At 38.4% G+C, this 22967-nt stretch overlaps 3 protein-coding genes across 14 annotated transcripts in view; all 3 read left to right on the top strand.

Annotated features, from left to right (window-relative positions):
* The first annotated feature begins 239 nt into the window (after positions 1–239).
* Positions 240–4126, top strand: mfsd6l (major facilitator superfamily domain containing 6-like). Of its 7 annotated transcripts, none has more exons than XM_040155781.1 (2): positions 240–363; positions 1500–4126. In XM_040155781.1, exon 2 carries the CDS (start codon positions 1554–1556, stop codon positions 3381–3383), a length of 1830 nt encoding a protein of 609 aa, XP_040011715.1. In that variant the 5' UTR covers positions 240–363; positions 1500–1553; the 3' UTR covers positions 3384–4126. The 7 variants fall into 7 exon arrangements, with proteins under 7 accessions (XP_040011715.1, XP_040011673.1, XP_040011726.1 ...); XM_040155739.1 differs by having other exon boundaries at positions 1472–4126; XM_040155792.1 differs by having other exon boundaries at positions 240–373.
* A 1683-nt stretch (positions 4127–5809) lies between these two features.
* On the top strand, positions 5810–12577 carry zgc:171844 (uncharacterized protein LOC100151763 homolog). The gene is made up of 6 exons (XM_040123874.1): positions 5810–5888; positions 8268–8388; positions 10149–10222; positions 10987–11101; positions 11975–12045; positions 12456–12577. The coding sequence occupies exons 1-6, from the start codon at positions 5810–5812 to the stop codon at positions 12575–12577; spliced, it is 582 nt and encodes a 193-aa protein (XP_039979808.1).
* Positions 12578–16511: 3934 nt separating this feature from the next.
* tom1 (target of myb1 membrane trafficking protein) overlaps positions 16512–22967 on the top strand; it is a 9227-nt gene continuing 2771 nt past the window's right edge. Inside the window, exons 1-14 of one of the 6 annotated variants that reach the window (XM_040124343.1) lie at positions 16512–16578; positions 17355–17496; positions 19034–19118; positions 19225–19303; positions 19425–19574; positions 19698–19832; positions 19941–20075; positions 20304–20420; positions 20645–20775; positions 20889–20931; positions 21047–21155; positions 21394–21457; positions 22281–22350; positions 22841–22906. In XM_040124343.1, the coding sequence (XP_039980277.1) occupies positions 17445–17496; positions 19034–19118; positions 19225–19303; positions 19425–19574; positions 19698–19832; positions 19941–20075; positions 20304–20420; positions 20645–20775; positions 20889–20931; positions 21047–21155; positions 21394–21457; positions 22281–22350; positions 22841–22906 (1236 nt within the window). In that variant the 5' untranslated portion in view covers positions 16512–16578; positions 17355–17444. Of the gene's footprint in view, positions 16579–17350; positions 17497–19033; positions 19141–19224; positions 19304–19424; positions 19575–19697; positions 19833–19940; positions 20076–20303; positions 20421–20641; positions 20776–20888; positions 20932–21046; positions 21156–21393; positions 21458–22280; positions 22351–22840; positions 22907–22967 lie in introns of those variants that run through there. The other 5 variants (XM_040124342.1, XM_040124345.1, XM_040124344.1 and 2 more) reach the window with 5 other exon arrangements.

Raw genomic sequence — 22967 nt, 5'->3', positions numbered from 1 at the left:
AGTGAACGTGCTCTTTGTCAGCAACACCTAGGTGCACTTTCAACCACACAAATATATCTTTGATTCGCTGGGCGAGCTCAGTCCCAATTATCTTTTTATTCAGATCAAGCCAGAATAGTTTTACTTAATTCATTGTGTTTCAGTTTCTGTTTAGGAAGGATTTTACCTGCTACCATCTCTTTGGCGCACATAGGCATCCACACCGTTAGGGGGCGCTGTTGTCATGGAAACTGCTGCAGGTGTAAACTTAGTCGTACAGTTGAATGCGTTTAACTTTACGTCCGCAACAGGTGTCCTCCGCTTTAACCCTCAAAGAGACCGGATCGTCGATGTAATGCAGAAACCAGAGATGGAAAATAATCGGTAGGAGAGTGTAAGGAATTTTTTTGCGGGAAGAAGTTAAAAGGTAAATGTTAAAAGTTTTCGTGACGTGACGTTAAAAGTTGACGTGACGGGGACTAGTACTCCACACCTTGATATCCTGCAGGGGCAGGTGTATTCAGCCTGGCAGGTATTGGTGTACTTCAGGTCCCTTGTTTATCTGCTTCTTTCTGCTAAGAAAACTACACTGGGCTTACTTCTTACAACGCTCATTTTAAAGTTGCAGTTGTTGTAGGCGTGCACTTAATTTCCGTGTTTGCGACATATGTGATGTGCCTTTCTGTTAAGATGTTTCTTTTATCTGTGCCAATAAGCTCATATAAAGCCAGATGCTTTGTTTCTATAGTAGTTACAGTTAAGTAAAATCTTGCATTGAGTGCACCACAAAATCAAAAGAGCACTGAAAACAGAATGCAGTATGAGTCAAACAAAAAAAAGGAGTCAGTTGCCTGGATGCCTTTATTTATTTTATTCTTACTTTACCACCATAACAACTGTATTGTACATAAATGACTCACTAATGATTTGAAGTCAAAATGAATGTATACGTTTAATTAAAGATTTATTCATCTTTATAATATGATAATATAATTCAAATAGACAGAACAAAAAGAACAGTGATGTGGGCTTTGGAAATTGCTGTATCACTATGGTCTGTGCATTGGCACTTTTAAAGCAAAAACAGTGAGAAAAAAAAATGCCAAACATCCTCTAGTTTTCACTTCTGAAATAAAATGTTTTTACTGCTTTTCTTTGACATATATCATTGATAATTGAATATCTTTTTTTTTTTAAGCTTTTGGTCAAACAAAGCAAGAAATTTAAAGACATCACCCTTGGCTCTGGGAAGATGTGATGACATTTTTTCACTATTATTTTCTGGACTAATCAATCAATAAAAAAATAATAGGCCGGTTAATTGTTAACGAAAGTAATCATAGCCTTTGTAAGAACCTTGCAACTGCAAATGAAAAGCACTGATACCTTTCAAATAGGTACTGATTCCAAATGAGTAGTACTGGACGACATAAGCACTAATTACTCTAATATTTTTTGTGTTAACTTTATTATTTTCCATCTTTCTGTTCAGCTGTGTCTCTCTGTTTGAATCCAACCAGTCGCTCCATGTGAAACCTATTAGAAGAGACTGTGAGCTGCCCAGGAGGACAATCATGAAGAGGAATAAACAGATTGATATCAAGCGTGCCCTCGTCCTGGCTGGCACATTTAACTTCTTGTGCTCCTGTGCCAAAGCCTGCCTGCTCCCCTTCCTCACCCTGTACTTCAGACAGCTGGGCCTGACTCCTGCAATGACAGGCATCATCATGGGTACTAAACACCTGATATCGCTAGTCTGGAGCCCTGTTGCAAGCCTACTCTCTAAGCACTACAACAAGAGGCGAGTGGTGATAAATGGCTCTCTTGTGTGTTCAGCAGCAGTCGCTCTGGTTTTGCTGATTATCCCTCCTTCAGATGTGCACACACAGAGCAGCAACTGTAACATGTCTGATCTGAGCAGCGGTCCAGTCCAAAGTCTTGGTGATAACCTGCTAATGAGTAGCATTGGACCTGAAACATTGTCAACTAGAAATCGCCCGAAAGATTTTGTTTCCCAGCCTAGTGTCACGTTTCCTGCAAAGACACTTTCAGATACTAATTCTGTTCCTGTTATGATGAGCAAAACATCACTTTATCAGCATGGTAATGATAAATCTCATCCTCAACTGTCACAAGAAAGTCTTTCTGTTGTGGTCGACAACAGTCTTCGAGAACCAATGATCAACAGCTCTGTTGTGTATCATGCCACCAGATCTTTGACAACTGCTGTGAGGAATAAGAGGTCAAACTTCAATTCAGTGTCTGAAGAACTGCAAGGAGAAAAGAAGACAGAGGAGAGCAGTTTTTACTTTCTGGACAACCTTAAGGTCATGGACACTGAACACCAACTCTTCTTCTTGATACTCATCATTGTCTCGGTGTTGGAGTCTGTGTCAGCCCCTCTGGAGTGGACAGCAGACGACGGATTGTACGAATATCTAGATTTTGCGGATGCTTCAGACCACTACAGCAGCGCCGGGCTGTGGGGTCTACTGGGAGCAGCATGTGGGGTTGGAGGAGCAGGGTTGCTGGTCAGCCAGTTGAGCTGTCTTATAGCTGGTCAGACTCCCAGGAGCGCGGTACATTTCTACTGCTACGCTGTTTCTGCTGCTCTGGCCCTGCCCGTAGCTACCTACCTCCCTCTTTACCTGAACAAAAAGCGAGACAGGGCTAACAGGCTCCTGAAAGCCATGCAGCTGGTGCGTGGCTCCTCCCGCGCTCTGCTCTGTGCTGTCACCACCCTGCTGGTTGGGGTGGCGGGCTCGGCCATGGATAACTTCCTCCTGTGGCAGATGCAGGATCATGGGGGCAATGAGCTGCACATGGGATTGTCTCTAGCCCTCGGTCTGCTCTCACAGGCCTCCTTCCCATTGCTGGCTGGACGAGTGTCCAAACTCCTCAGCCCAGGAAGGTTGCTCGCAGTGGGGACTGCAAGTCTCGGCCTACAGTGCTTTTATTACTCCTTCCTCTGGGGACCATGGGCTGTACTGCCTGCTCAGATATTGAGTTGTTTCAGCAGCGGAGCGCTCTGGTGGGCTGTGAAGGTCCAGAGTGAGGATGTTGCCACGCCGGGGGCAGAGAGGAGTGTGAGGAGGGTCTACAGTGTGCTTTCTCTACATCTAGGAAGTGGGCTGGGTAGCTTTTCTGGAGGGTTCGTGGTGCAGTGGTTTGGGCTGACGTGGCTGTTCAGAGGAGTGGCAGTGGGTCTGATGGTGTGGTGTGTGTGTCTGCTTCTGCTCCGGTGCAAGGCCCCTCGCCAGCGCAGGATTAACTACTCTCGCCTTTTGGCGGCTAATGCAAGTGAAGCCAGTGACTCAGAGTCTGAACAGGAAAGAGACTGGCTTGATAAAGCGATGGAAGCCGACAAAAGCAATAATAACTATGGAAGGAGGATAAACCACTGAATTCCACCGTGTAAGAATACAATAGGACGCATAAAAGCGAACAATGGATAGAGAGGATTTACCACTAAATCAAATCAAAGAATAATTTCCTATGAAAATAGTAATTATCATACCCCACCAGGTTAGCACTATCTTATACAGACATGGCAGTCTTTATCATCAAGTAGCATTACCAAAATAATTGATTTCCTACTCAGACAGGTTTAATTAAAATCTAAGTTTTAACTTTTAACTCTCATTACTGGAACTTTTTTCAACAGAATTAAATTTTTGTGGCATCCCATCTTACTTGTCATTTTATCAGTCTGCAAGTGTTGGCTGTACTGATGACCTTGAGAATTGGACTCTAGGCCACTCAAGCCAATACAAATTCACATTTGCATAAGCAGTCCTTCTGTTACAAAGCAAAGAAGGTAGAATGATTATGTGTGGGCAGAAGGAGGACTCAAGACCCCACCAGGAAAGTTAATCAGTGTAGGCATCATGACAATAAAACACTGAAGCCTCTTAAAAGGAGTCTAAACACGAGATGTGTACACAAGGTGAGGCTAAACTAGACTGGCATCCTGTTTCACCACACCCTAAGTCTCTCTTTATCTTCTGGAAAAGTCAGGGCTGACTGCTGTTAGTCATTATATATGTGCCTTTTCTTTGAAACTGTGAAATCATAAAATGATGATGGTTACAAATGATTGTAAGCTGCAGTGACTTCAAAACAATAAAACTGAGCTCTGCAAAAATTATTTGAGCTGTAAGATTTTTGTATTATGCTGGTTTGTGCAGATGTGTGCGGAACATGTAGAGGGCACCTGTGTTTGCTAAATTTGTGTCAGAAAATGTTTGTCTAACCTGTATTTTAATGTGTTAGTGCTAAGTATACCTCATGTCAAATGGTCAATCTTGACCTGATAGGTAACATATTTTAAGGATACTTAAAAAAGTGTCTGGATTTGTATGAAACTACAAAGGTTTAATTTGGATTATATAGTCTGCAATTCTGTGCAATTAGGTCATACTTTTATTGATGTAAAAGGCTCCTTAATGTAATTTCTTTTTGTCAATAAAGTTTCTTTAACTCCAGTGTCTGTATGTCTAATTTGTATTGGCAAGTCTTTAACCTGTTGCCGACCAAAGTACTGTGACGAATAAATTAATCATGCTTAAAGAATCATCCCCTTTTTATAGCGGAGTCATTTGGTGTGTGGCTCCAACATTAGCTCCTCATTGGTGTCTGCAGTAAATAAATACTCCTGCTGTCACTAACTTCATATGAAGTGCAATGAGCAGCCTAAATAAATGTTTGCAGTAGATCAAAGTCATTTAATTCCAGAGTATAACCTTTGGGAACAATATTGACTCTGTATGTCTTTCAGTATTCATCTTTTTCTGTCATGTAATCTGAATGACAAACGCAGTAGTGTGAACCATCTGGCTGTATCTGAGGACACACAGCTGAGGACTGAACGTATGAATAAACACAGTCGTCTGCCGTCCACTGCCGGGTGTAGGACGTTGCTACCTGTTGCGCAAGGGCAGCTCCTGCATGCAGACAGATGCACGCTGCACTCCCCAAACATCTGATGGGCCCCTGGAGGGCCTAGCTGCATGAAATCAAGTCATCACCAGGTTGTCTTTAACAACTGAGCTCAATCAGGCGCAATGAAAAGTTCATGATGAAAGACGGCTCGACTCTCCTGTGGAGAGTGTTGTAATGGTTAGAGCACAGCAAACTCTTAAGAAGGAGGATCATTTTAATCCTTGTGTCCTTTAATCTTGTTTGTGAAATAGCATATAGAAAGAGTTCACTTTAAGGTGATTGATTTCTGAATTTATGGGCAGCATCTGCTTTGAATCTGTACTCATAATCACATAAAGCCCTTTTTTTCTCAGTCTTTGTGTTAACTCATCATTGATATCATTTGTGCACAATTTTTTATTTGCACTTTGTCAAACATTGTCAGTTTTTTTTCTACAATTACAAATCATTTCTACACAAAACTTTATCTCAGTGTTTTTGATTTTCAACTACAGACTTTGATTCCACGCATTTACACTCCATGGGCAATAAATTCATTTATGAGTAGTCAGCATTTTTCTCTTAATGGATTCAAATATAATTTTTCACATGTTCCTTGCTGTTTATGGAGTAATCATTGGGCTGTGCATTCTGTGATAGTCTGTCTCTGTCAGTAGGTGGCGCCTCGGAGCGGACATCAGCTGCATCAGCTTCTCCAAGCCCAGAAATCCACCACTGTAAGACTGGACTCAGCATCTGTTGGCACTTCGCCTCCTCGTATATTCCCTCAGGCGAATGTGGCAATGGTGCATGGAGTCAGTCGGAAAGTTATTTTCAAGCAGAACAAATATTTGTTTTAAAATTTCCGTGCGAAGAGTTTGAAAAGGGAACCATTTGTAAAAAAAAAAATATGGAAAAAGAGGGAGAATCCTATCAACAGTACAGCGCTTTGGGAAGAACGCAAGTGGAGGGAACGACGGAGAAATCAAGTGAGTTTTGATTGGAGGTCACTACAGGCGATTTGTGTTTAAACTTAATGGGATGCATGCTTGGATAGTGTAACTGTGTGGAGTGATGAGCGAAAGGAGATTTGTAACAGCACCAACTTCAGTAGAGAGAATGAAAGCCTCGGGCTCCTGCAGATGCTCACACCTGCATCACCAAGCATCCTGTTAAAGTTCCCTGTAGCCAGGGTTTTGTAAAATCTCCATGTGGTAACTTCCACTTGTAAACCTTAGTATTTCTGATATGATTTGGGGGAGAATTTTTTTTCCTAAGGAGAACTCTTTTGTTTAATTTCTTAATTTAACAGTTAAAATATATTTTTAAAATTCATTTAAGACTAGACTTTTGCTACATATATCCTACATATATCGATGGTTTAAATTTTGTTTTCTAAGAGCACCCTTTTATTTCCCTTACTTATTTTTGTTGCCTTAAAATGATCAAATTTAAAGATACTGAGTCAAAAATGTATCCTGGTAGTTAATCTGCACAGTTTACAAAATGTTTCCTCCAAAGGAATCATATAACTTGGTACTAATTGTAGTGTCCAATTGGTCCAGGTAAAATAATTCCAGTTAGAGCTGTAAATAATTATTTTTCTTTAATGATTGATTAAAAAGACAGTTATTTTTGCCAATTAACTGTTTGGCAAAAAATTGTTAAAAATGTATGTCACAATTTCTCAGTGCCCAGGGTGATGTCATCAGATTGTTTTGTCTGAACAGTCCAAACAGCTGTTGAGTTTACTGTCGCATAAGACAACGAAAAGCAGCAAATTTAGAGAATATTTGGGATGTTGCTTGAAAAATTATTAAAGCATTAATCAATTATCAATAGTTACCAGTTATTTTTTTGTTGATCAACTAACTGATTAAGTAACTAATCGTTTCAGATCTAATTCCACTTAACTGCTTAATCTAGAGTCTTTTAGTTACTTCACAGCAGGTCAGCTTAATATCTGAAAATGTGAAATTTGTTCAAAGGCAAACAAACAATTCGATATATATAGAGGGAAAAAAGCTTCCAGTAATAAGTGGAGAAAAAAAATGAAAATTTGCTTGTTTGTATTTTTTTTTTTCCAAAGATGCACATATTTTCTCTATAATTAGTACCGAATTACATAGTTTTTCAGGAATATTCCTAGGAAACTATCAGCAAATTACAGTTAATGGTGACACCATATTACTTTGATTGTGACCTTTTATTCTTGGCACTCCTCAAGGTTCCGTTCTCGGTTCCCTTTTATTCCTACTGTACAAGCTATTTTTCTCTCATATCATGTGTGCAAGATTTTATTGAAAGAATATACACCACCATACATTAATTTTATTTTATTATTTTCAGTATTACTACAACTGTATTCTACCAAAATGATATTCAGGCATTTGAGAAGTTAAAAGAACATATAGCCAGTTGACAACACAAACTGTATATCTACACAAACCTGCTGTATAAGAAGTATCATTAAAGTGACAGTGTGAAAATAAAGCCAAGAACAATATTGACAACATTCTGGAAGCCTATGGGAGGGCTCTTAGCAAAATAATGGAAACAAGAAGGAACACATGCAGGCTGTTTTAACGCTAAAACACCAACATGTCTGGGTTTGCGGGGTTGTGTGTTTGTGTAGCTTTGTTCACCAGTGGTTCAGCCCATCCAGGCTCTATTGGATGACTCATCACTTCTGGTGAGGAGTGGGAGGCTGCGGGGGGGGGTTATTCAGTGATGCTGAATAGCTTTAAGAAGTATAGGGTGGGGGGTTTTGGGGGGGTTGTCCACAGAGCTCTGATGAGATCACAGTGGGATGGAAAATTTGATCCAGGATGATGTTAATGTTCAGAACTGAACAAAGATCACCAGAGAATTCAACTGTTTTTAATTTGATTCACTTAAATCCAGTTTCAGAATGTTTGAAAACTTAAGCACTTATCACTTTGCTCAGAATTAGTCAGAACTGCCGATTTGCTGTGTTCATAAATTCTTCATAATGTGAAAAAAAGCAGATTTTATATAGTAAAAACAATTTAAAGTATTATAGTTTGACAGGCTAGTTGTTTTTATACTAACCTAAGCTAACCAGCTGCAGGCTGCAGCTTCATATCTAGCATGATGTGAGCTCAGCATGAACAACACCAAAGCCCTGGAACTGGACCATTTAAATAGAAGGCTGTTGTTAACAAGGTTGTTAGTTGCACCAGTTGTATTGTATTTCTTTAAAAAGTAAAGAAATGATGCTACCTTTCTTTGATGCAGAAGGTAGTCCCACATAAAGTCTCTGAAACCAAAAAAAAAAAGTATGTGTAGAAACTTTTCTCATCATACCCAAATAAACGTGTTTATTTTTTATTTTGTTTGTCTTTCAGCAGAAGATGTCATTTCGATGGCTGATTCCGAAATTACAGTTGAGGACATTGAAGGAGAGCTGTTCAGACTTGAGCGGATACGAGACATCCTCATACGGAGAGAGTCAGAGCTCAGATACATGTAAGGTCTGCTTCTTTACAACTTCACGACTACTCCTGTGTAGCGAACTTAAATACATGTCAAAAACAGACACAAAGAAACCTTAATTTTAGTCTAATTGCTACAGACCATGTCTGTCTGTATCTTTTTCAAAATGATTTATGGTTCTCAAAAATAGTGTTTTGTTTCAACGTATAATATTTGACTAGGGGTTTTATTACACTAGACCCAAGAGGATAATACATGCTTTTCATCTGTCATGTGCTGTTCTACTATTTGGTCCCCTGCACCCACACATACAGTGACATTCTGGTGTACAGGGATCTGAATACACCAAGATACTGTTAGGAGTCTCTCAGGAATAAGAGGTGATGCACCAAAACTGTCAGCCACCGACACTGGGAGCAGCCATGTGCATGATGACAAAAAGTGTATGAACAAAACAGCAGTACTATTTAAGGTCTCAACAGGCTACCAGCACACACACATCCAACACATTTTTTTTTTTCAGATCTCGAGAAAGATGCCCCTCTTCTCTCCTCTCTCTCATCCTTGCTTTTAATTATTTCACTCTTTTTCTGTCGAGACCTTCCTCATTATTTTGACAGACGAGGATGGAGGTGGGAAGGCAGAGACAAAGAACAGAGACCAGCGCTGCATAATGTGACCATATGATGAATCAGAGAAGCAGATATTAATGACTTTTTCTTGGGGTTTTTTTTTGTGCAAACCTTCAGATTTACTAGTCTGATCAGTGTCTTGGTTCATGATACCACATATCAGTTTCCAGAGGGTGAAAAGTGATGCACAATCCCACTCAATAGATGCTGCAACAGATTGGTGTGTCATTATCAGGAGGGACAGACCCTGTGAGTGGCTATTTCTAGTTACTGATCTAGTCACACTTAGCAGGAGTAGAGATTTTATATGCATCTTGGAGAGACAGATGCATTTACACTAATCCAATTTCAATCCGTCTCACTGCTTGGATGCATTTACACTTACCTTTGTGAGATCAGACAGCTAAAGAGTTGTTAGTCTTCAACATTTCATATTTGCATTCACATTTATGTGCTTGTGTTTAAGAATTCTTTTGAAATGTTTTTTTACTACGCAAATCCTGCTGACTGCGACGTGAGCAAGACTACCTTCATTCAAATACATTTGGAATAGACATTACAGGGTGGCAGCATATGAGTCATCCTGAAATATATACTGTTGAAGTACACTGAAGTGAAACCCATTTTATTAAATCAATAGCTCAGAGTATGTATTTCTATCACAGTCATTTTCCTTTTTTTGCCATCACTGTAATAGCAGCCCACACACACACACAGACACATACAAACACTTATGTGACCGGCCCCTGATGTTATGAAAACCATATCAGAGCCAGGTGGCGAAATGAGATCTGATACTGTCAGATGTGGGCAGCGTGGCTGTGTTATTTCAGCTAATAAACTCAGGGACCTCACAGCCATCTGAGGACAAAATCTGAGTCCAGTGTTTTTCTGTTTGATAAGCTCGTACAATTTCACATTCAGGCTGCTGTATGCAAAGTTAGGAAGGAAGTCGCGTTGCTGCCATTTATAAAATCCATTCTATGTTTTCAAAGCCCCTTATAGGCAGATATAGGCATTTCAGTCAATGTATTCTTTAATTAAGTTGATTTGGAGGTCTAATTTAACTATACTTTTTTATATAGGGATGAGCTGGATTCCTGCAAAATATCAATTCATGGTATTTGGGGGAATATTTTTCCCTGTTTGTTTTCCTCTCAGGATGGATGACATCCAGCTCTGCAAAGAAATCACAAGGCTGAAGAAGGAGCTGCAAAAACATGTCTCAATCCCAGGTAAATTAAAAAGCAGTAACCACCTTTTCGTCTGTTGTTGGTCACCTTTTGTTTAAGCTGCAGACATTTAGACATTGTTTTTTTTTTAAATTTGCTTTACCGCTGAAATGATAATAGCCAACCATGGTAGTATGTTCTTCAGACCAGCATTTATCTCTTTGACAAGAAGTGGAAGGATTTAAACACAGCTTCAGAAGAAAGTTGTTATGAATAATGCTTTTTATGTCAAACGACCTCACATGTTGTCACCTCAAACACGCATAGATTTCAAATAATAATGTGCCTTTCAAGGTTTCCCTAATTCTCATTGAATTTTGGTTATGTATTGCTTCTTCTCTCAGTAAAATGACGGGAATGTTCGGTTGATTATAAAATTTTATAAACTGCTTTACATGTAGGATTTTAAGCCATGCTCTGTGGATGGCAAACTCCTTCTGTCAGTACACCACTTGTTCCAAACTGAAATATCTCAACAACAATTAGATAGATTGGCATATGATTTTCTACAGACATTCATAGTTCCCAGGAGATGAATCCTGCTGAATTTAGTAATCCCCTGACTTTTCCTCTTGCTCCTCCATGAGGTTCACAATTATGGTTCTTCATGAAAGGCATGATGTCTGAAATCGATTTTCTATTAAATAGCTGCTGAAAGAACTCATGGCATATATGCTGTTTTACATTCCTAAAATACAATTGTTTATAATTTAGAACTCAGTGATGGTTATATTGTATGTATGGCTTGTCATGTGACTGTTGAACAGACAGAGACAAGTCCAAGGAGGACATAGAGAGGGAGGAGGAGCTGCTGCTGCAGATCAACAAGCTGGTGGAGACCAGAGACTTCCTCGTGGACGATGTGGAGTTTGAAAGGCTGAGGTGCAGTTAATAAATCCAATGTTGGAAAATGACTTTGACTTGGGGGTGTTCTTCTGACGAAAAGGCACTGCAGAGATTACAGTGCTGTCACTTTTTCAAAAGGATTTCAGCGAAGAAAGATGTTTTCATTAAGACAAAGATGTGTAATTCTTTAGATTGGTGATTTATCTTTGTAAAGATTGAATTTAACAATCAGCTGTTGGCATGGTTATCAGTCTGAAGATTCTCCTGGACCACAATTGTTTAATACCTCTGACACTTGACTGAATCTCATGTACCAGTATGATTAAACGGATCCTGCAGATAATGTTTCCACTGATGAAAGGGCCTTCCACAATACCTATCACTAAAAAACAAAGACATATGTTTATTTGATGTTAGACTATTCATCCAATGAGTTTTTTAAAGGTGTTGTCTGATCTCCTTAGCTCTGACCTCTGTCTCTCTTTGTTCTCTGCATGCTCTCTTTATGTTTACACTGAATAACAAATAGCAAGTCCACCATCACTCAGATTATTTGTTTTTGGTGCTAGGTTAGCAGTCACCACTGATAAGCAGGCAGTTGTGAGGGGATATCTTTGAATGACATTTTGACTGTTCCCAGAGAGATTGATGGGATAGAGGCCAACTTCCTCCATTATTCAGTGTTGATGTGAAAATGAAATGAGGAGATGACTTTGTGTGGATGCATGAGTGAATTCACACCATGTAGATTAAAATGTAGAATTGAATTGTCAGTCCAGCCTGTAATCTACGTTTCTCTCAAATATAGCCTAATGACATTTAGCAAGATGATAAAAGATAATGATGATAATTAAGTCTTAAAACCCAGTACTAAAGAAATACATAACAATGATATGTTTTCCTCCACAGGGAGAGAGAGGAAGACAGAGAAATGGCAGCATTTTTACAGTCCAAATTACCAAAGGCATTGGCTGCAAAAGGTGAGTCTAATCATGAGGTTGTTATGCGCTCTCTTCCAATTGAAAAGGAATCTTAGGTTGCAGTTATCTTTGTTCGCACCGCTTCCCTCCACTAATGACATTTTTAAATAGTAATCCTTGAGATTTCAGTCCTGGTGTATTTGGTAACACTAGTGTTGGTGGATTTTATTACCTCTGGACAGAGCCAGGCTAGCTGTTTTCCCCCTCTTTCCAGTCGTTATGCTGAAATAAGGTAACCAGCTGCTGGTGGTTCATCATATTTAATGTACAGATATTACAGTTGTATCTAAATCTCGGCAACAGAGCAAAGAAGCATTTCATTTAAGGAATATAAGTGAAGATGTAGATGATAAGGGTGTGTACATGCTCTGGTGAATAAGAGTTTTCTGTCACATCTCCTTTTCAATCAGGTGCTTTGCAAGATCAAACGGTGGCGTCCAAATCGCAGCAGACCTCCGCAACGCCATTTATCACTAAAACTGGACTTACACTGCTGAAAGACTGCTGCGGCTTTACCTGCTCCATCATGTAACACATTGTCCAGAAGAAAACAGACAACTCTACCTGCCACAATGGAAAAGTGTGCACATTCATGTGTGTATTGTATGTCTGACCTATTAAGAAAGATTATCTACATTAATCCTGATATATGCTCATACACATATGATGTAAGGGGACATGTAATTTACTATTTTATTTGATTTGCTACTGTGAAATACTGTGTTTACATGTTATGTAACGGAGAAGCTGACCGGCTTATGGATATATTCATGTCTTCTTTCCAGTTAATAACTTAACTGGAAAGATATTATTACAGCTGCTCTGACAGTGTAATTATGCATTTCTGATGTATTAGACAGCATAAGTGTAGACGTCCCTCAGGGAACAAACTACACTTGCTAATCTCCCTCTGCATCTTTCTGCAGTAGCTGAGTACTGTAACAACATTGTTAGGGCTGTAGCTAGTTATTATTTTTATTATTGATTAAACAGTTCTTTTTTTTTCATGTTCATTTTTGACTCATTTATTAATTGTATGGTCTGTAAAATGTGCTCAAAGCTCACAAGTCCAAAGTGGCAACTACAAAAAAATACAGATAATTCAGTTCACAATATAAACCAGAAAATAGCAACAAATCATAACATTTGAGAAGCTAGAAAATGTTTGGCATTTTTGCTCAATGAATGACTTCAACAGCTAATCAATAATTACAATTGTTGTTCAAATTAAATCAATTAATTGACTAATTTACTGCTAGTAATCATTTCAACACTAGACATGATTATTTCAATTTTTACATGTGGGATTTCTAGAGTTACAGTCAGTCTTGAGACATGGTTCAGTTAAAAGGAGCCTCAAAATAGAGAGCAGATGGAGTATATTGAGGAAATATAAGATGATAATTTTATGACTTAAATAAAAAGTCAGAAATCCTCGTACATTCTATTGGTCATTAGATGTAGACACAGTTGAACAAATGTGATCCAGAATTTTTCAGAAGGCTTTTTTACTGTGGATATCAGTTACTCAGAAGTCCACAACTTGAACGTAAGTCTTCGTCTGTGCGGGATGTAATTAGTCATTACGTATTATTCCTTACAGTCTGTGTTTTGTAAAAGGCATTTTCACATATATGATTAAAAACAAAAAACCTTCTCCATTATGTTTCTTTGATCTAGTATTTTATGTGACTATGACTGTAAACTTGTCATCTTTGCAATGCTATTACAATAAAGACTGTTAATGCTCTTCTGTTTCTCATGGCACTTAGCATTTTTGTCTTAACAATTAGATGTTTAAATCACTGGAACCTACACTCTTCTTTATTTAGGTTGTAGTAGAATCATTAGTTTCTGTTAGTAATAAATATTCTGTATGTCATCTTAACACATTTAAAAAGAAAACAGCAAGAAACCATTTCATTTCAGATAAACTACCTGTTTCCAGCTTTGATCATCTCACTCTGGTATATTGCATTTTACAAAACTGTTTACTTTATGTCACTTTTATTTGGACAGATCTGACATTCTTTGCACTTGACCCTGTTTGCTTCATTCCTGTAGTAAATCCAAGAGAACATTTGAAATGCATGTCATTATACACATATAAATGACTGTAAAATTATTAACAGTAGCCTATCAATAAATACTTTTATTATGCATAGCTATCCTCAAATTATTAAACTAGAATACAACATGCTATTAGCTATTGAGCAAAGTAGCTAAGCTAATGTTAGCTATAAAGTAGGCTAATATGACTAACAGTAGATACTTTTTATCAAGAGAAACAGACTACCTGTGTCTTTTTTGACCAACCTATGCATCTAAGGGAATAAACTAAAAACTAAAACACAGGCACACAGTGCATTTAGTTTTGCAAAAAATCTTATTAAATAGCTTCTTTTCTTAAACTCACTAAATACACACCCCATCTTCTCTCTCCCACTGCGACGCATTAACATACAAGTACAATTCAGACACATCTGAGTGTTATGAAGAAAAGGCTGTGCTGACAAACTGTCACCATAAACGTGTAGCAACCAAGACTTTATAGTGTATGACCTGTTCTGAAGAGCAGCTCTGCCACATATGAGATGGCTGCAGCTGGGAGTTGTTGTATTTGTTGTCTTGATGAGAATACCAGCTTGTTGCAGTTCCAGTCTAAAAATAGAAAACTTTCTTTTATTATGTCGACCACCAAAAACATTCATAAAGAGTTCTTCTACTGTTTGATAACAAGATGTATTAACATTACCACCAGTACTACCATGACTATGAATACCCTTAGTAATAACGCTAAAGAATACAAATAATAATACATTTAGATATATGTATTATTCCCACTAAAATGTTACAGCAATTCGTCATTACATACATTTGTCTTCCCACAGTAGCAAAGCAACCACTGTGATCAAACAAAACTGTTGGGCACAGTGGTTGCAACCATACTGCAGCATTACTGCACAGACAGTATAGGTACATTTACCCATGCAAAAAAAAAATTAAAGCATCACCCAGAGGATAATTTAAGAGATTTAATTGAAGTTACCTCAGACAAAGAAAACAAACAACTAAAGGAGTTTTAATACAGTGAAGGAGGAAAAATAATGGACACCTCTTTTCTTGATGGAAATGTATGATGAGGAACTTTCTGCATTTTTATGTTTTCTATGAGCACCCACATAAGCCACATATGGTTCTTTATAATGGCCAGAACTGTACCATCTCTGCTGATGTAAACAGAGGAGTGGGCTGTTCATCGGCATTGAGAGTAAAAGCTATAATCTCTGTTGCTTCCAGGGCAGTGAGTCACTGTGTATGAGTCACACACGCACATCATGGCCATGATCAAACACAACTAATGTGCCTCCCCAGTGTCAGTGAGAGTAACATTTCTGTGTGTAACCAGTGTGTTATTTCTTGGAAAAGCTCAAACTCATCCCTGTATTTTGTTCCTTGCATAGATGGTCTGGAAGGTTACAATTAATGTGTGACATGGAAATAAAGTATTCAGAGGTCTTTAAATTCAGAAAGGGAATGTTTGTTTACTATAAGTAACACTACAATAACCTGTCCAGGGAAAAAATGAGCTGCTGGGCCCCTATAAGCCCCTTGTTTTTGTTTGTCCTTCTATCTCTGTGCAGTGGTTACAGTTTTTCTATGCAGGAATATTACCTGACCCAAAGTTTAACTCTGAGGTAATTAACACATTAAGGTCTTAAAACATATTTACACAGTGATCCTCTGAAAGGTGAGGCCTCAATATCAGGTAATGAATCAGGACTTAAGGCCCTTATCAAGTCAGTTGGTGTTGTGCTTTAATGTGGTATATTCCCAATCAAACTTTCAATTAAATAAGCACAAACCAGTTGACACACAATAGGCCAGGGGCCCAGAGGGCAGTTTCCCTCTTTGCCCTGTTGACAGGTGAGCATTGACCAGAGTTTAGCAGAAAGCATGGGCAATATAACCTGATACAATGAGATCCAATTTCAAACAGTGCACCCATGTGGCAGAAAATCACACTACAAAAGCATGGAGATCTGTGGAAAATGTGATCGGTACCGACTTTACTATCCTGGTCCCGGCCTATCAGTTCTATCCATATTCATTTTGCCATTTTTTGGCACAAATACCTAGTCATTCACACCACAAAATGAATGTGAATGATTTTCAAAAAAGCAGATTTTTCTTTCAAGCTTGAAAGCTCATTCTTCACACTTGAAACAGCAGTTGACAAAACAACCTCAACTTAAGGTCCACTTACTCACTTTTTCTGGAGCTTTTAACCATATCACATGGTATATATCTAAAGTTGAGCTCAACAATGTGGTGTGATACAGTCAAGAGCGCCAGAGCAAGCAAATAGTTCGACCTTGAGTTGAGATTGTTTTGTCAACAGCAGGGTCAGGAACAAACTGTCAAGAAACAGTTCGTTCAAGGATGACAATGAAAGGTTGGCGGTTTTAACTGACCATACTCTATCTGTTGATGAAGACTGTGTGATATGGTCAAGAGTTTCAGAACAGCTAAGTAAGTAGACCTTGAGTTGAGACTTTCTGATGAGATTTTCTGTTTTTCAACAGCATATATAAATGTTGCCTTCAGTATTAGAGGGGCACTCCACTGATTTTATATATGAAAACAGTTGAACAGTGTTGTCTGTCTGTCTGTCTTCTGGAGGGGGCTTTTAAAAGTTTGTAAAAATCAATATCTCAGATCAGGCTTGAGACTTTTTTGATAGAAAGCCTGGAGTACAAATTGGAGGTCTGAGGTTTGGAAAAAGTAGACATTTAAAGGGCTCTGCAAAGCCTCCTAAAAAAAGTTATAGGTCTTTCATAAGATTCATAGCATCTTATGAAGGACACTGAGTTGCATTATGGGAACTCTAGCACCCAGCTTTTCTGGAGCTTGCCACATACTGCTGCTTCAATTCTGAATTTTTTTAAAATTCTGTTTTTTGTGAGTTTACCTAATTTAATAAATAAATGTCACGTACAAGTCGGTAGATTTTCTGTCAATTTTTCTTTACTTTATGAATATCTTCTAACTACATTATCCAGGAATGCAGCAGAATTTTTTTATTTTATTATTATCTCAGAATAGATAAAGAAAGAAATGACCTGTTAAGACTACTTTTTCGACGATGAGTGCAGAAACGGACAATGGCTGTATGGGGTACAATTAAAGTGTACTAGCATGGGTGCAATCATGCTAGTACACTGTAAATGTCTATTGAAAACTGCAGGCTGCTTTCCCTTTAAAGCATGACGCAGTTCAACTAGTGCCCTACTTTGTTGTGTGAGCAGCAGCGGTCTGCAGGAGCGAGCGGGGCGCGTTGTTACGTACGGCTCGGCCCGGGGACGTCGGTGCTTTCCTTGGCCCTCACCGCTCTCAACATGGAGTTTTTAATGGGGAATCCATTCAGCACGTCGGTGGGACAGCGGATCGGTGAGTTGTTTTATAGGCGCCACATCGTTTCATTGTGACGACCAAATGCTTCAGTCGGGCTCTGTCATTTTTGCCGTAGACGTTTACGCTTCCGTCATTCACATTTCTTTCGAGATGATTCCTCCTTTTATATGAAAGGAATTTTATCGTATGTGCTAATGCATTTATAATAGCAATACGTTAAAAAATGGTGTATTCAAGTTAAATTTCTTAAACCTGACAGAATAGCAACGGCTTACGGTGTGACTGACGCCTCCACTAAACAATGACTTCGCAGAGGCGGGAGTGAGAGGCTGGGATGCTGCAATTTATTGGTTGTTATTGTGTCTTTTTAACCTGCCAATAGCTGGGCGGGACAAGTGACATCCTCTTGACCCAAATTTGATTTATAAATGGCAGTTGCCTAATGATTGCACGTGTTTGACTGATGGAAATTGAGAGTTAGTCATTAAATTAAGTAGATAATCATATTTAATTATTGTAGATACAGTATCACTCATTATATAAACTGTACATTTTTAATAAAATGTTTAATTGCTTTTTCAAATTTTAACCCCCACATTTGGAAGTGATCCAAAAGAGCAATATCAATAATTTTGGCAGAATTTTGACTTTGCCTAGTATTATCCTTATGTTTGTCTCAAGTACACTCAAACAGCTGTAAATAGTCTGGTGTCTGGTCATTTAGGCATTTATACATTATACATTTTATAACTTGCTGCTAATACTGAAACCTGTTAGTCATGTTTAACTATTTTAGTGATTTAAAACGTCCTATACTTACATAAGTTTTTTTTTTTTATTGTAATCCAAAATACAACATATCATCTTTGTACAATCTGTAAGCTGGCCCATGATGCTCAGAAAGACAATGGTAACAGAAATTACACGCATAGTCAGTTCTTGATTGTATAAAAATCATACATAGCAACTTCTTGCAATTAACATTAGGAAACTTTTTTAGAAAAATTAAATAGGCATTTAGAATAATTAACTTTTAACCATGGAGTTACCACATACATGTTGTTGCAACTCCAGTGTAGGTGACATTAAGAAATGAGAAAGTTTACTATTTGAGGCAAATAAAAACAGATTCCGTCTTACCCAAATGTAGTAAAAGTTTATTGTCCACTAGCCATGTACCTAATTCAGACATTTCTTGACTAAGCAAGCTTTCTATGTCAAAGACACATTTTGAACTCACTAACAAAGCCCAGCTAGCTTCAGCATAGAGAAAAACATTAAAACTTCAAATTTCATATCATTTACATATATTAGGATGCATAAGGGACCTAGAATTGAACCCCGTGGAATGCCACATGTGACCACAAACTTAATTTTGGACTAATCATTTAATTACTATTATTATTATTATCATTGTTATTGTTTTGTTGTTGTTGTTGTTTTCAAAAATACAATGTACTGTAATGACTGTGAGGTATTATGTTTGTTAAATGTATGAAGAAATTGTTATATCATAAGTCAGCAGTCTCATATTTGTTGGAAGTGTTATATTTGTCCTTATTATTTTTCACAGAGCACGCGACCAGCTCCAGCCTGCCATCAGAAGACTGGGCCCTCAACATGGATATCTGCGACATGATCAACAGCTCAGAGGAAGGGTGTGTATGCATGCGTGTGTGGGTGAGTGTTATCTGTCCGCATCTGGAACAAGCTCGTCCTCTGAAGGTTACATGCCTCTGACCATTGAAAATGTTCTCATTACAGACCCAAAGATGCTGTCAGAGCCATAAAGAAAAGGATTGTGGGGAATAAGAACTTCAAAGAAGTTATGCTGGCCCTTACTGTGAGTGTTGATCACAGCTATCCTCATGCTTTGCCACCATCCTGCTGACTTGGTTCTTGTTCTAGTCAAGTGTAATCAGATATCAGACATGGTTTGATTTGTTGTGTTCTTCTGATGTCAGCTCCTGGAGACCTGTGTGAAGAACTGTGGGTACAGGTTTCACATCCTGGTGACAACACGGGATTTTATAGAAGGGGTTCTGGTCCGGTCCATCATCCCAAGGAACAACCCTCCACTAGTTCTGCATGACAGAGTGCTCAGCATTATACAGGTGAGGCATGAGGTGTGGTTGCATGTAACATAAAATTAGGTTGTTGTTGTTGCTGTATTTGAGTTTTCCTGTTATTGCCTTGCTCAGCTGCCTGGTAGTAATTTGTGGTTTTATCTTGTCAAGGCGTGGGCTGATGCATTCCGTAGCTCACCCGACCTGACGGGTGTGGTGTCAGTGTACGAAGACCTGCGAAGGAAAGGGCTTGAGTTCCCCATGACAGAACTGGATGGTTACTCACCTGTGCAAGCCGCCCAAAAGGTGCAAACATGACTGGGTGCATTTTGTTGTTACTGCTGATAGCTAGGTGCTTACCTATCGCCTTTGGTCATTTTTATTTTGGGTCATTTCTATGCCTTTGCCTACCAGACTTTGCCTGGGAATGGGCCTGCTGTCACTACTCTGCCTGCTGTGCTCCTTTCTTCCAAACCTCCGCTCATCCCATCCCGAACCTCTGAACTAAAACTGGCCCTAGAGGGAACAAATGTCTTCACTCCAAGCCAGGTGATGGGCCTTGCTGAATTTCAGTGGGATATTTTAGTATTTAAATTGCACTGTATTCCTATTAATCGCAGACATTGGCTGAAATGCTGTCTCGCAACTCGGGTCAAAATCCTCTTAATGTCTACAATTCATTCTGGCCTGTTACTCCAACATTTATGAAATCAATATTTGTCTTTGCAAGGAGCTATTATAGCTGTGTTTATTTAGGAAATACTATTGATATTCCAGGTAAAAATGCTGAAGACAGAGCTGGGAGTGGTGCGTAGCAACCTAACCATGATGTCGGACATGATGCGTCAGCTCGATCCTGTTACCGTTAAACAAGCAGAAATGGAGCTGCTGGAGGTAAAAAAATGAAAATAAAAAAACATACTTGTGGGTTTTTTTTTTTTTTATAGTAATGTGTAGTATTCTCTGCCCTTTCTGTTACAAGAAAACAATTTCCATCTATTCATGATGAGTAACACTGCGTTACCCTTAACTGATCTCGGACTATATACATTTCTGTGTTGCATCTGCCCCCTCAACCCCCCACCCACACATTCTTTGTTTGATTGTGTCATTAGCAGTTATACACTGTATGTAAGGAAATGCAAGAGAGGATAGTGAAGATCGTCCCCAGACTCAGTGAAGAGAGGCTGATTGAAGAGTTACTGGCAACAAATGATGAAATGAACACCGCCTTCACTCGCTACCACAGGTTGGCTGCATTATTATTATTAATATTATTATTATTATGCCTTATTATTAACAAAATAAGAGAATTGTATTTCCCGTATTGATGATGATATACTATTGTTTTTCCATTTACAGGTTTGAAAGACGGATAACAAATGGTCAAAATACAAAACAGAAGGTAAAGAACAAGGCACAAATGAATGAATTAGTTGTTATTCTTAAAAGCTCAACACTCATAATTTTATGAAATGGTTGCGTTGTTGATTTTCAATGTATTGCTCTTTCTTTCTCAGAGCCACTCGTATGTCAACCTAACGGACCTCAATGTCACAGCTGAGTCTCAGGAGTCAGGAGTTGCATCAGTTACCAGCAATAGTTTGTCCAGTCAGTTGGCAAAACTTAGTAAGCGCACCAATCTGATGCTCCTTCTGACAGTGTTTTTTTCTTTTTTTTTAATTTTTAAAAAAAAATTTTTTTATTATTATTTATGTGTAGTTATTAATACACAAATTGTTTTATTGTGGTGCGCAAGCCTTCATACATACAGTAAGTACTGTACATGTAGAGTGTATGTATGCTTCTACTCATTCTATGCACTGTAAAATTCACTCTCTGTTCCCTGTTGCCGCTCTTCTTGCAGGTACACGTGATTCAGATGACACATTATCACAGAAAATAGATTGCTCAACTCAACAAACACCAAGGTATGGAAAGACTGAAGACATACACAGTAAACACAAGTTGCAAAGAGAGTAGTATTAGACATTAACTATACTTGTATAGTGTCTGGGGGATACGTGCAACGATTGTGGAGTAGCTCGAATAATTTTAAAAAATAGAAATTAAGATTGAAAAGAAAAATTCACATACTGAACATTACGTTATCCGAATGAGAGTACATGAAAACTAGCAGCTGAGCAGAGTTGAAGCAGTGTTAACAGTTAGCTAAAAGTAATAGATAAACAGCTGAAATAGTTCGCTAAAGGTATTTGATAAACAGTTAAGATATTTAGCTAAAGAATTGGATAAAAAGTGAAAAAACTAAAAGGAGTAGACAATGGTTTAATTTGGTAAAAGTAGTGCATAAAGAGGTTAAAGTTAGCTCATAAGAAGTAATGAAAATATGGTGGAAAAGCTTAACGTAATGAATATGGCTGAATTATAGTTGGCTAATAATAATGGAGAAGAGGTGACAAGTTACAAGTAGTGGATAAATGGTTGAAATAGTTAGCTAAAAATAATGAAAACATGATTAACAACATTTAGGTAATCAGATAGGGCTGTGGCAGTACATCAGACAGAAAAGGTTGGGAACCACTGAACTAAAAGGAATGCTGTATGAATAACAGAGTAAATTTTGTTGATTTGCTATATCACAGTGTTGCAGTTATAATCTTACAGAGTAGTCATGTAGCTCTTTCCCGGGGTAAATTCTCAGGTATGGCATTTGCAGAGATGTTGGTCTTTTGTTTTGGAGTTTAATTCTGACTTATTCCGTCTAATCAATGTACAAATCCTCTGTTTCAGTGAGCAGAGTGAAGTTGCAGTGGATGGCCTGGCCCAAGCTCAGGACAACAGACTACACAACACTGGAACAGTAAGATAAGATGCCATGTGATTCAAGTTTCGCGCAGTTTAACAGGTTTAGTCACAAGATTTATCGGCTGATATGATTGAATTTTTTGTATCTGTAATGTGACCTTTGGGTCCAGTAGGAAAAAAAAAAGTAATAAGTGCTTATTTGGCTCAAGAAACGTTTCTAGCCTTTGAAACGAAAAACACAACTCATTGTATTATTAGCCTCATATTTGTCACCAACCTCAAGTCAAATTCTGATGTTATGTGTTCAACAGAGTAACAAACTCACTTTATAGATCTTCATGGTATTGTGCACAATGTATGAACTGTATTTTGTTTAGGAGGGAGAAGAGAGTTTAGGGGGAAGTGCTGCTGTCAGTGAGTGTCAGTCAGGAAATAGTACACAATTACCTGACCCATAAAAGGCCCCTTGGTTTAGTAAATATGTATGTTACTTTGTCTCAGAAACTGTTTTCCTCCCTAAATTAACTCTCTGTCTATGCATGAAGGATGACAGCCCAGCCTCCACCCGCAGCTCCTCACCAAAGTTAGATTGGATGATTAAAAGGGGAATGGTGGGTCTGTGTCCAAAATGTGTCCTGGTTTTACATACAGTAGATTCACCACTCCACGCCC

This window comes from Xiphias gladius, chromosome 3, assembly GCF_016859285.1.
Source record: "Xiphias gladius isolate SHS-SW01 ecotype Sanya breed wild chromosome 3, ASM1685928v1, whole genome shotgun sequence".
NCBI lineage: Eukaryota > Metazoa > Chordata > Actinopteri > Istiophoriformes > Xiphiidae > Xiphias > Xiphias gladius.
The sequence above is the reverse complement of the archived record's forward strand: the minus strand, read 5'-3'. Positions and strand labels throughout refer to the sequence as shown.